We start from the raw sequence: 12862 nt of genomic DNA, 5'->3' as shown, positions 1-12862 counted from the left end.
GGTGTATAGGAATGCTTGTGATTTTTGCACATTGATTTTGTATCCTGATACTTTGCTGAAGTTGCTTATCAGTTTCAGGAGATTTTGGGCTGAGGTGATAGGGTCTTCTAGATATACAATCATGTCGTCTGCAAATAGAGACAATTTGACTTCCTCCTTTCCTAATTGAATACCCTTTATTTCTTTTTCTTGCCTGATTGCTCTGGCTAGAACTTCCAGTACTATATTGAATAGGAGTGGTGAGAGAGGGCATCCTTGTCTAGTGCCGGATTTCAAAGGGAATGCTTCCAGTTTTTGCCCATTCAGTATGATATTGGCTGTCGGTTTGTCATAAATAGCTTTTATTATTTTGAGATACGTTCCATCGATACCTAGTTTATTGATAGTTTTTAGCATAAAGGGCTGTTGAATTTTGTCGAAGGCCTTCTCTGCATCAATTGAGATAATCATGTGGTTTTTGTCTTTGGTTCTGTTTATGTGGTGAATTACATTTATAGACTTGCGTATATTGAACCAGCCTTGCATCCCCGGGATGAATCCTACTTGATCATGGTGGATAAGCTTTTTGATGTGCTGTTGTAATCGGCTTGCCAGTATTTTATTGAAGATTTTTGCATCTATGTTCATCATGGATATTGGCCTGTAGTTTTCTTTTCTTGTTGAGTCTCTGCCGGGTTTTGGTATTAGGATGATGTTGGTCTCATAAAATGATTTGGGAAGGATTCCCTCTTTTTGGATTATTTGGAATAGTTTCAGTAGGAATGGTACCAGTTCCTCTTTGTATGTCTGGTAGAATTCGGCTGTGAGACCATCTGGGCCTGGGCTTTTTTTGGGTGGTAGGCTCTTAATTGCTGCCTCGACTTCAGACCTTGTTATTGGTCTATTCAGGGTTTCGACTTCTTCCTGGTTTAGGCATGGGAGGAGACTACTGTCCAGGAATTTATCCATTTCTTCCAGGTTTTCTAATTTATGTGCATAGAGTTGTTTGTAATAATCTCTGATGATGGTTTGAATTTCTGTGGCATCTGTGGTGATATCCCCTTTATCATTTTTTATTGCATCTATTTGGTTATTCTCTCTTTTCTTTTTTATTAGTTTGGCTAGTGGTCTGTCTATTTTGTTGATCTTTTCAAAAAACCAGCTCCTGGATTTATTGATTTTTTGTAGGGTTTTTCGTGTCTCTATCTCCTTCATTTCTGCTTTGATCTTAGTTATTTCTTGTCTTCTGCTAGGTTTTGAGTTTTTTTGATCTTGCTCCTCTAGCTCTTTCAATTTTGATGATAGGGTGTCAATTTTAGTTCTCTCCTTTCTTCTCATGTGGGCACTTATTGCTATATATTTTCCTCTAGAGACTGCTTTAAATGTGTCCCAGAGATTCTGGTATGTGGTGTCTTCATTCTCGTTGGTTTCGAAGAACATCTTTATTTCTGCCTTCATTTCAGTGTTTATCCAGTCTACATTCAGGAGAAAGTTGTTCAATTTCCATGAGGATGTGCGGTTCTGGGTGGGTTTCTGAATTCTGAGTTCTAACTTGATTGCACTGTGGTCTGAGAGACTGTTTGTTATGGTTTCCGTTCTTTTGCATTTGCTGAGGAGTGATTTACTTCCAATTATGTGGTCAATTTTAGAGTAGGTGTGATGTGGTGCTGAGAAGAATGTATATTCTCTGGATTTGGGCTGGAGAGTTCTGTAAATATCTATTAGGTTTGCTTGTTCCAGGTCTGAGTTCAAGTCCTGGATATCCTTATTAATTTTCTGTCTCGTTGATCTGTCTAATATTGACAACGGTGTGTTGAAGTCTCCCAGTATTAATGTGTGGGAGTCTATGTCTCTTTGTAAGTCTTTAAGAACTTGCCTTATGTATCTGGGTGCTCCTGTATTAGGTGCATATATATTTAGGATCGTTAGCTCTTCTTGTTGTATTGATCCTTTTACCATTATGTAATGTCCTTCTTTGTCTCTTTTGATCTTTGTTGCTTTAAAGTCTATTTTATCAGAGATGAGAATTGCAACTCCTGCTTTTTTTTGCTCTCCATTTGCTTGGTAAATCTTCCTCCATCCCTTTATTTTGAGCCTTTGTGTATCCTTGCATGTGAGGTGGGTTTCCTGGATACAGCACACTGATGGGTTTTGGCTTTTTATCCAATTTGCCAGTCTGTGTCTTTTGATTGGGGCATTTAGTCCATTTACATTTAGGGTTAATATTGTTATGTGTGAGTTTGGTCCTGTCATTTTGATGCTAGCTGGCTGTTTTGCCCATTGGTTGATGGAGATTCTTCATTGTGTTGCTGCTCTTTACCATTTCGTGCGTTTTTGGAGTGGCTGGTGCTGGTTGTTTTTTTCTATGTGTAGTGTCTCCTTCAGGAGCTCTTGTAAAGCTGGTCTGGTGGTGATGAAATCTGTGAGTACTTGCTTGTTCACAAAGGATTTTATTTTTCCTTCACTTATGAAGCTTAGTTTGGCTGGATATGAAATTCTGGGTTGAAAGTTCTTTTCTTTAAGGATGTTGAATATCGGCCCCCACTCTCTTCTGGCCTGTAGGGTTTCTGCTGAGAGATCTGCTGTGAGTCTGATGGGTTTCCCTTTGTGGGTAACCCGACCTTTCTCTCTGGCTGCCCTTAGTATTTTCTCCTTCATTTCAACCCTGGTGAATCTGATGATTATGTGCCTTGGGGTTGCTCTTCTAGAGGAATATCTTTGTGGTGTTCTCTGTATTTCTTGGACTTGAATCTTGGCCTGCCTTGCTAGGTTGGGGAAGTTTTCCTGGATAATATCCTGAAGAGTATTTTCCAGCTTGGATGCATTCTCTTCGTCACATTCAGGTACACCTATCAAACGTAGATTAGGTCTTTTCACGTAGTCCCATATTTCTTGTTGACTCTGTTCATTCCTTTTTATCTTGTTTTCTCTAATCTTCCCTTCTCGTTTTATTTCATTGAGTTGATCTTCAGCTTCTGATATCCTTTCTTCTGCTTGGTCAATTCTGCTGTTGAAACTTGTACATGCTTCGCGAAGTTCTCGTGTTGTGTTTTTCAGCTCCATCAATTCATTCATATTCCTCTCTAAGTTGTCCATTCTCGTTAGCATTTCGTCAAGTCTTTTTTCAAGGTTCTTAGTTTCTTTGCATTGGGTTAGAACATGTTCTTTTAGCTCACAGAAGTTTCTTATTATCCATTTTCTGAAAGCTGATTCTGTCATTTCATCACACTCATTCTCCGTCCAGTCTTGTTCCCGTGCTGGTGAGGAGTTATGCTGCCTTGTAGGGGGAGAGGTGTTCTGGTTTTGGGTGTTTTCATCCTTTTTGCGCTGGTTTCTTCCCATCTTTGTGGATTTATCCGCCTATTGACTTTGTAGTTGCTGTCTTTCTGATTTTGGTAATTTTAAGTCTGCAGCAGCTGAACTCATAAACCCCCTTTTCTTCTCCCCAGGTGTTCTGGCCCAGGGGTTTAGCACTTTATGTTTTTCAGCTGTGTTGCTACCGTTTTCCCTGCCCACAAGGTGGCAGTCTAGTCACACTCAGCCTGCAGAGGCTTCGCTGAGCTGCTGTGGGCTCCGCCCAGCTTCCGTGTGAGCTTCCCAGCAGTCCTGTGGGTGTAGTTAGAACTGCTTCCGCTATGCTGGCCCGCCCCTGTAGTGACGGAGTCTCTGTAGTGGCGGGTTGTCTTGGTTACGGAAAATTGCCCCGGGAACTGCAGGGTGTTTCCCGATGGAGGACGCCCCTCCCCCACAGAGCTGAACCGTCCCGGGTTCAGCCGTGTTTCTAGAGGGGCCCTCTTTGTCCTGTAATCTCTTGGCTTGCCTCCTTGCCACAGTTCCCCTTGCTGGCCCAGAGGGGACACAGTCTCATTCACTTTGTTCAAGGAGCCGCTGCTCCCCGCCCCCCGTGCAGGCCGAGCGGCTGCTCCGGTCCAACCAGCGGCGCTGGGAATGCGGGGAGCTTCTCCGCGCAATTAAAATCCGCTGCCCTGTGTGCCGCTGCGTCAGCCGAAGCAGCGGCTCTGAGATTCGTGGCACTCCCTTGCCCGGGGGTCTCCTGGCTTGGCTCCCTGCTTCAGCTCCCCTTTCTGGCTCAGAGGGAACTCTGTCTCTCTCGCTTTGCGCAAGAAGCCACTGCCCCCCGCTCCAGGGCGTAGGCTGAGCGGCCACTCCGCTCAAACCAGCGGCGCTGGAGACCCGTGGGGCTTTTCCTCCTGTGAATCTCCTGGTCTGTGGGCAGTAAAAGTCCGTCTGGAAATGCGGCGTCCACTCACCCTCTGCGCCTTCTCTCGGAGCTGCAATCCCGACTTCCTCTTAAGTGGCCATCTTGGATCCAAGTCCGGGAGGGTAACTTTCAAAGATTGACTTACCTAAGACTATGCCTAAATAAAAAGAAATTAACCCAGATACAAAATTCTCCAACTTCCATCAATTGGAAATCCAATTCTATTTTCTACAGTGTATGTTCTGGAGACACTACTGGACACTCTCATACTCTCAGAACTCACAATTCCTCCACTTTTGTTTTTAAATCATGAGAAAAAAAGGAGTTGACTCTGTTATATTGCTTTGTCTATCTTTCCTTGATCTTAGAAATGAATACTACCATGGTAATTTTTACTGAAGTACCTCCTAAAGTTAATCCAAATAGGTTTTTGTAATCTCCATTCCTGCAAAATTTAGAACTTTGAATCACATGATTTATTTCTAAAAGTAAATCCATGCCTACTTTCCCCACCAAAAAATTCCGCAGTACATTTAAATTCCTATAATCCCTTCATTGCTCACTCCCCACCCCCAGGATCATATTTTAAAGTTGGGCCTCTACCTTTTGGGCCACATAGGCATACTGTTTGCTATACCACAGGTATAGCTATCTGGAAGACATGGAGGGCATTATTCTGTCACTATTGCTTCATCAACCAAAAAATAAAACAACAAAAACAAGAAAAAAAAGAAAGAAACTTCCTCTTTTCACTTGCTGTCGAGATTTCTAACCACTACAAAATTAGTCTATGTTTCTTCTCCCACATAGTAGAAATCCAGGCTTCTCACTGCTGTGCTATTCTATACCATCAATTCATCACATAAAGAGCCTCATTGAAGAAGAATGATTGTCCAGCCACTTTACTAGCATCTGTCAAACACTTTTCAGTTTACAAAAGGCCTATCACATTTAACCCTCAAACCATGCCTATGACCAAAGCATCATTAACTCTGTTTTACAGGAGAGTAAACTGAGGCTCAGGGAAGTTAAATGAATTGCCAAAGGTCACCAGTTGGGGAGTCATGAAGCCCAGAAGAGAAGCCAAATTCTCTACTGCTCAACCCCTTGCTTTCACTATTACACCTCATGGTCTTCAAATCTAAATGCAGTTATTCATTAAACAGGAATCTGGTAGTCTTAAACAGGAATCTCTCACTTGGTAAGGTCTTGTCTCTTGTTGTATCTGACCCCAACTGTCTATGGCTTTTCCTGGACCTAAAGTACACACAGACAAGAACCCAAAGGAGGACTACATGTGGGATAAAATGACACTTATTTTAATGATATGTCTCAACAGATGAGTTCCTGTGTAGCTGGCTGAAAGCCCAGACCCTTTCAGTAAAACATCCTGAATAATTCACATTTTTGGTCTATAATATAAAGGGCAAATGTAGCTCATTTTTAGACCAGTTCTGAACATCAATAATAATAAACCAGAGATAATGTATTTTGTTTTCATAGAATTGGAACAAAATGGAATGTCTGTGCAAAAGCTTATCAGATGTAGGGGCAGAGGGGACAAGGTCTAATTTTTACAGCAAGGAAATTTTCCAGGGAGAAACTATTTCTGATAAAGGGATATTAGCCTCTTAGTCAACAGAATCTGAATAGATGCTTCTGACAGAGAAGAGGGAGTAAACAGGCAGGAATCTACACACAGGATATCAGGGATATTTGCTCTAAAATATGATTGATAATTAGAAATTTCTCAGTTCCCCCTTCTCATTGATTCTTTGATTCTTATTGTTATCTTTATCTCTTACTCCTTTGTTTCTCGTATATTGAGACTTACGGATCAAGCTCCCATTTTTTTCTTCAGGGATATTTTTCTAGTTCAAAGTGCCTACCGTCTCCTTTCTGGTTCTATTCATCCTTTCTCCTGAAACTCCTTTAGAAGTGTGGATTAAGGCAGAGCACTAAGAAATGAGACTTAAAGGTCCCCTTCACATTCTGACTCTTCTCTTTTCGTCTATTCCTTCCTCCTGTTTTCTTAACATCGGTGTCTTCAAAGGCTTTCAAGTGCACAGTAAATGTAGAAACTTGAAGAAAGGCAGAATAGAAACATAACCGATGCATACATAAATAAAGCACACTGTAGAATCTTTTTAAATTCTGTATGATATATTGAATGCTGTTTTTCATATTACCTAGACCATTTGAAACCTAATTTGTAGAACACAGACTATCTTTAAGCAGTAACAGATGTTTCTGACATCTTTTCTATTGTCTTGGACTATTACTGCATATGATACATCAAAGTTAAGTGACAATACAAGGAAGTAGATGCATTGGCTCCATGCCTAGGCCATCAGTTCCTAAAGTGGAAACACCATATATTATTTAGCTCAGTTTACTCTACAAGACCTGACATAGAGCCTTGTACGACAGAGAGATATTTTTTGAAGCAATTCAATTTGACTTGCAATTAACTCTGCCATCATTCTGTAAGGAAGGATTGAAAATTGGTCTCCCCCTATGCTGAAATAGTACATTTCTATACAAAAACGTCCTTCTCCCTCTTCCCTTGGATTGCATAAACTATGTACATGCCTTCCTCAGGGCAACTTCCTAGGACAGTGTTAGCCTAAGGATCTTTGTTTGGGTGGCTTTTAGAAACTCAGGAAGACAGGAGCATCATATGCCTATAAGCAGCTGGCTTCCAGGTCAGTAGTTTTGCTCTGACCCTAAAATCAGACTCCCATCCCCATGGGTATCTACAGGAAAGGACTGGGCATTCTAAGGAGTTTATGTGCCAATTCAATTTCTTAACCTATCTCAAAGATGGAGATCAGTGTGAGTCCAATCCATGTTTAAATGGCGGCAGATGCAAGGATAACATTAATTCCTACGAATGTTGGTGTCCATTTGGATTTGAAGGGAAGAACTGTGAATTAGGTAAGTAACTATATTTTGACTACTCATGGTTCAAAGTTTCCCTCTGAAACAAGTTGAAACTAGAAAATGCAATATTCATGTATCATAATTTTTTCTTAAAAACATACTTTCAAAGCTTATAAACATTTATTTCATTTGTAGTTATCGTTTTCAGAATGAGTTCAAGAAACTATATTAAAATCAATAACAATATTTGGTAACTAATATTAAGTGATAATGATGTTCCACTCACTTTACTTATTAATCCTTAATACAACCATATGTGGTTAGTACTGTCATTATCTCCATTCTATGCAGATGAGAAAACTGCAACCCCAACAGCCAAAAGTTACAGAGGCATAAATGGTTTAGACAAGACTTAAACTTCAGTGTGACCAAAACCCATGCTTTTAACTACTATATTCAAAACTCAGCAATAACCGAACATGGAAAATTGAAATCATGACTAAATTGCTATCAACATAGGTAGTAAGTACAGAACTAGAGTATGACTGGTCAATTATCCCATATAATGGGAATTCTCCAAACATACAAACCACTTCATATACTAAATTTGTTGACAAAATTCAAAGCTCATTCCTGAATTTGACTATATTGATTACATCAAAAGTGTTACATAGCAACCCTAGAATCCTTGTATACCTTTTCTTCTCAAAGCCTAGATTATTTTTTTCTGAGGTTTTGGTAATTGGAGCAGTAAACCACAATGTCCTTTACCTACTTATTACCTCCAGATGCAATATTACTGGTACTGTGATTGTGAAATGCACACAGTGCTAATGAGGAATTCACTTTCTACTCTGATATGCCAGAAGAATAGAGATGCAATCCTAAGGAAAGAATTTAACACCACAGGCTACATGACTAAGGACAAAGAGTAGAAAATTAGCAGAACTCTATTAAGACATTATAGCAATCCGCCTCACAGATGAAAAGGGCATGAAATGAAATGAAATGTAGCAGCTGCACTTGTCCTGTTGAGAAAGGAAAAAAGTCACCTATAATGTTCAGAAATCCCTTCAGTACTAAAAAGGAATTCATTGACCATCTTCCTTTGGGCTCTAAAATTTTTTAGAAGGTAGAAAAAAAAAAGATAAAGGTGACAGGGAAAAGACATTTGAAAAGAAAGAGAAGAGTCAATTAACTTGTACACCTGGCTTGGACACCCATTCCCTTAGATTTCCATTGTGGGGACAAACTAATGCCTGGGTTACATTTCTTGTGGGTGTGTTAATTGATTCAACATCTCTGAAGTGCTACTTTCATCTGAAAGGTTATAATTTGAAATTCAGATTTACCTGGATAAATTTGATCCTGCTATTATGAAAACCTCAAGAAATCTTTGGAGTAGTTACTCTATCAGCTTAAACAATATAACCATTGGAGCTGAGGGAATGAATAACTCAATTAGTCTCAGTTACAACTGAAGGGCATGTTGTAGTAAACTATAATTGAAAACATAAGTATTTTTACCTAGTTTAAATATAAAGATGCTTTAAAAGGAGGAATAGAATAGCCCTGAGGAATGTAAATATAAGCACAAAACTTTAACATGTGTGTCTATGTTCCGCACAGCAAAAATGTTAAGTCTATAACTGACACAACTTGGATACTCTCATGTTCCCACATTTTGGTTTGGTCAGGGCTATGCAGTTGTACTGCAGCCACCACCAATCCTGGCCTCTAAGGTATGTCGATCTAACCCACCAATCTGATCAAGGTTTAGAAAAATATTTTCAGCCCAGTTAGCTCACAAACAAAATGAGAATTCCCTCAAATTGCTCTTTATCTCAGACAATAGAGGAAAGCAACAGCAAAAGCATAAACAAATTACCATTTAAGCTTGTTGCTTCAGATTAAAGACGAATCTCAATAGCTACTAGATAGCACAGTTTATGGGGCATCTCGGCCCCATCTTTTGTCTTATATGGTGTGGAAAAAGAAAGGAGATTTTCATCAATAAGAGTGTTTTGTTATCTTTTTCCCTTGTCCATCAGGCCCTTCACTGGGCGAGAGAGGTGTAAACATTCAGGGTGTGCTTTCTAGTTAAAGAATATTAATTGGCTACTAGGTCCCTTTGGTTAGAATAAAGACCTCTGTATGTTGCCCCCAGCTGTACAACAAATCCAAGTATCTCTCAGATAGACAAAGTTCTGTAAGAATTTGGTCATTCCTGCCTCGTCTAAAGAGTAACAGAGGCATTTTCCCACAGTAGAGAAGAGTGGAAAGAAAAAAATCACAAGTATATAAACACTTTTTCAATTTTCCAGCATGTCACAGACACTACTGTCTTATTTACTACATATTTCTGAGGAGTGAAAAAAGAAACTATGTTGAGTTTAGCTGAAGCACAGCATATTTTACGGTAAACTTGTTAAATAAAACATCTTTTGTCCAAGCTTCGGTTGTCACACCAGTGGATATATCAGGAAATACAAAGGCAGAATAAAATAAAGCAGAACATACTAACATTTGTAGTAGGCATGAAGGGAATTAGACAGTGTTTGTGTTAACATGGAGGGAGAAAAACAGATGCTTTGATATATTCTTTAACAGATATTCTAGGCACTGAGACCAGCTTCAGGATCAGAGAGAGCCCACACCCACCACAGTACCTGACATATAAATGCTCAGTAATTGATAAATGAGTCCCATTCTAACTGACCCTTAGGCCCTGCTATATAGAACTCTCCCCTGGAATTCCTTGTGTCATTATTCTATTTCTGGAATCTTGAGTCTTTTAGCTGAGGGCAAAAGACTGCTCATTAGGAAGCAATTATTTCCCACCTCCTGCACAAAACAAGCCAAAGATCAACAGCACCAGCAACATACTGGGCCCTAGAGGGCAATGAAAAATGTGGAGATTGATACAGTGGTATGGTTATTTACCCAATGACACAGAATCAGAATTGAGAAAATACAGAATTCACTCATTCCCATTGTGCATGCCCTGGACAAACCAAGCTGCACCTTTTGTAACTTATCACAATCTCATATTGACTGAACACTTTCCACAGGTAATGTTTGATTTGGCTGAACACTTTAGTATTGCTTTGTGCAACAAAATGATAGCTAGTAACATAAAAAGATCCAGAGATATTACCACTGCTAGTGAGGAGAAAGGTCTTTAAATTAATTAATTAATAGGACCAAGTGCCATCTTCTTAGATCATGCCCTTGGTGGATTATTGGTAGCAAAGGTTAAAGCTCAAGCTGGTTCCTTTGTCCCCCTGGCAATAGTCGATTTGCCTCCCTTTATTTCCTGAACTATCAGTAAGGACTAAGAGCTAATTAATACATTTGGCTATGCTAGCATATGTAAAATAGCGTTTAAAAGTTTAGATTTGTCACTCAAAAGTTCATATTCTCCAAAACCATATAGTCACTCTGTTAGCCTGTGTTCCCCCAGAAAAAAGACACAAGCTTATTTGTTAACATATGCAATCCCAAGGGGCAAGAGAAAGGAACTAAAGAGTGAGGCAGCAAGGAAAAGAAAGCCAGTAAGAGGATGAGTTATCAAACTACTCGCTTCTAACTGCAACTGATTGCTTAACTTCCTGGGACTGTCTCCAGTAAGTTAAATAAACTGACCTCAGGTTAGTCCACCTGAGTGGGAAGAAGAGGTGAAAGAATTTGTCCATCAGTATCTGTCTCTTGTTGGTTAGAAGTTCGACTTATGGGGAATTAACTTCCCCACATTTCCTACTTGGGCATGCTTGCGTACCCAGAAGGTCATATGGCATCCATGCCTCAGCATTAACAGGGAAGCCTCAAGGCAAAAGACACATAGGGCAGCTATGAGCCAAGGCAATTCAAGGATACACCTATAGGAGGCTGGTTGAAGTACACCCAGAGCAAATCACCACCATGCAGGAAAATGACACAGGTGAAGCTGAGAAGAATGAAGGTGGTGCATAGGAAGTATCTAAAACAGTCACTCGTTTTCAAACTTTCCATGTTATGACTGCACTGACCACTGAGGATTTCTATTGAAAGCTGTACTGTTGTCAAGAATGTACATAAAGGGGAAGGTGTCTTACATAGTTTATGTTCCTGTGCTGCTCTAGAAACAGAAATAGGCTCAAGAGCAGAGCCTTTTTTTCTTTATTCAGCAGGTCTAAGCTAACAAGTCCTGAACCATGCTACTTCCTGTTATTGATATTGCATAGGAGAAACAAAGGGAAAGCACAGTAGTTACAAAATACAAAATAAGATGGCAGGAATAAGCCAAATATATCAGGAAACACAATTATTGTGAACTGTGGTTAAACTCACCTATTAATAATAACAACTTTCAGTTTGGAGTTAAACATTTAATTGTATACTGTTAACAAAAGTGATACCTAAAATAAAATTACAATGGGAAGCTAAAATGAAAGGATGTGAAAAAAACTATCAGGTAACAAAAAGAAAGTAGAAAAGCAATCTTAATATCAGACAAAATAGAATCCAAGATGAAAATTATTTCAAAAGGCAAGAGATATTTTTTATTAACAAGGAAAACTGCATAGGAGAGTAAAGAAAATGTGGGCCACTGGAATGCTTAGCACTAATGACATATTGGTCTTTGGTCTTTAGATACCTTAAAGGACTCTGTTTAATTCTTTTATGTTTGATATGTAACCACCTCAGCCAACTTCAAGTTGCTTTTTTGCCCTAATGGACTTCTTAACACTGTAATTTCTTTAAAAAGTGTTTTATTTTAGGTTTAGGGGTACATGTGAAGGTGTGTTACTCAGATAAACATGTGTCACAGGGGTTTGTTGTACATACAATTACATGACCCAGATATTAAGCTCAGTACCCAATAGTGATCTTTTCTGTTCCTCTCCCTCATCCCACCCTCCCCACTCAAGTAGAACCCAAGTTGTTTCCTTCTTTGTGTTTATAAGTTCTTATCATTTAGCTCCCACTTACAAGTGAGAACATGCAGTATTTGTTTTTTTGTTTCTGTGCTAGTTTGCTAAGGATGATAGCCTCCAGTTCCATTCATATTTCCACAAAAGACATAATCCCATTCTTTTCTATGGCTGCATAGTATTCCATGGTATGTATGTACCACACTTTCTTTATCCAGTCTGTCACTGATGGGCATTTAGGTTGATTCCACGTCTTTGCTATTCTAACACTGTAATTTTTAAAGACTTCCAGATTCTACTTTTAGAGGTAACCTGTTAAACTGTTTAGCTCTGGAAGCCAAGCAATTTCTGGAATAACTAAGCAATAGAGACTACACTGCAGTGCAGAAAGGCAGTATCTACATGAGATTATGGAATTGTTGTTGCTTTTTGTGTTCATTGAAAAAATGAGTAAAACTTAACTTTCAGAAAAAATGATTGTACATCTAGAAAACCCAAAGCACCTAAACAATTAAAATAAATAAATAAGTATAAAAAGGTTACTGGATACAGAGTCAACATACAAATATCAATTACATGTCTATATACCAGCAATGATTAAAAAATGATTTTTATAATAGCATTAAAAATTAGACTCTTAGTAATAAACGTGAGAAAGATGTGCAAGAACTCTACATAAAAAAATTATGAGACATTATTGAGAAAAATTAAGGAAGACCTAAATAAATGAATGGGCAATGTTCATCAATTAAAGGATACAATATAGTAAATATATCAAACACTTACTAATGGATTCAATGTAATACCAGTCAAAGTGCCCAGCAGGCTATTTTGGTGGGGGGAGGTCAGGCAGAATTAATAAGCT

General features: G+C 39.0%; 1 protein-coding gene across 1 annotated transcript in view; it reads left to right on the top strand.

The window, feature by feature from the left end:
• Positions 1 to 12862, top strand: part of F9 (coagulation factor IX) — a 38072-nt gene that overhangs the window by 9575 nt on the left and 15635 nt on the right. Inside the window, exon 4 of the mRNA XM_012469897.2 lies at positions 7025 to 7138. Within this exon, the coding sequence (XP_012325320.1) occupies positions 7025 to 7138 (114 nt within the window). The remainder of the gene's footprint in view (positions 1 to 7024; positions 7139 to 12862) is intronic.

The sequence above is a fragment of the Aotus nancymaae genome, unplaced genomic scaffold (assembly GCF_030222135.1).
Source record: "Aotus nancymaae isolate 86718 unplaced genomic scaffold, 86718_ANA_hifiasm-v0.15.2.pri h1tg000004l, whole genome shotgun sequence".
In the NCBI taxonomy this organism is placed as follows: domain Eukaryota; kingdom Metazoa; phylum Chordata; class Mammalia; order Primates; family Aotidae; genus Aotus; species Aotus nancymaae.
This window is presented reverse-complemented; position numbering and strand designations above follow the sequence as displayed.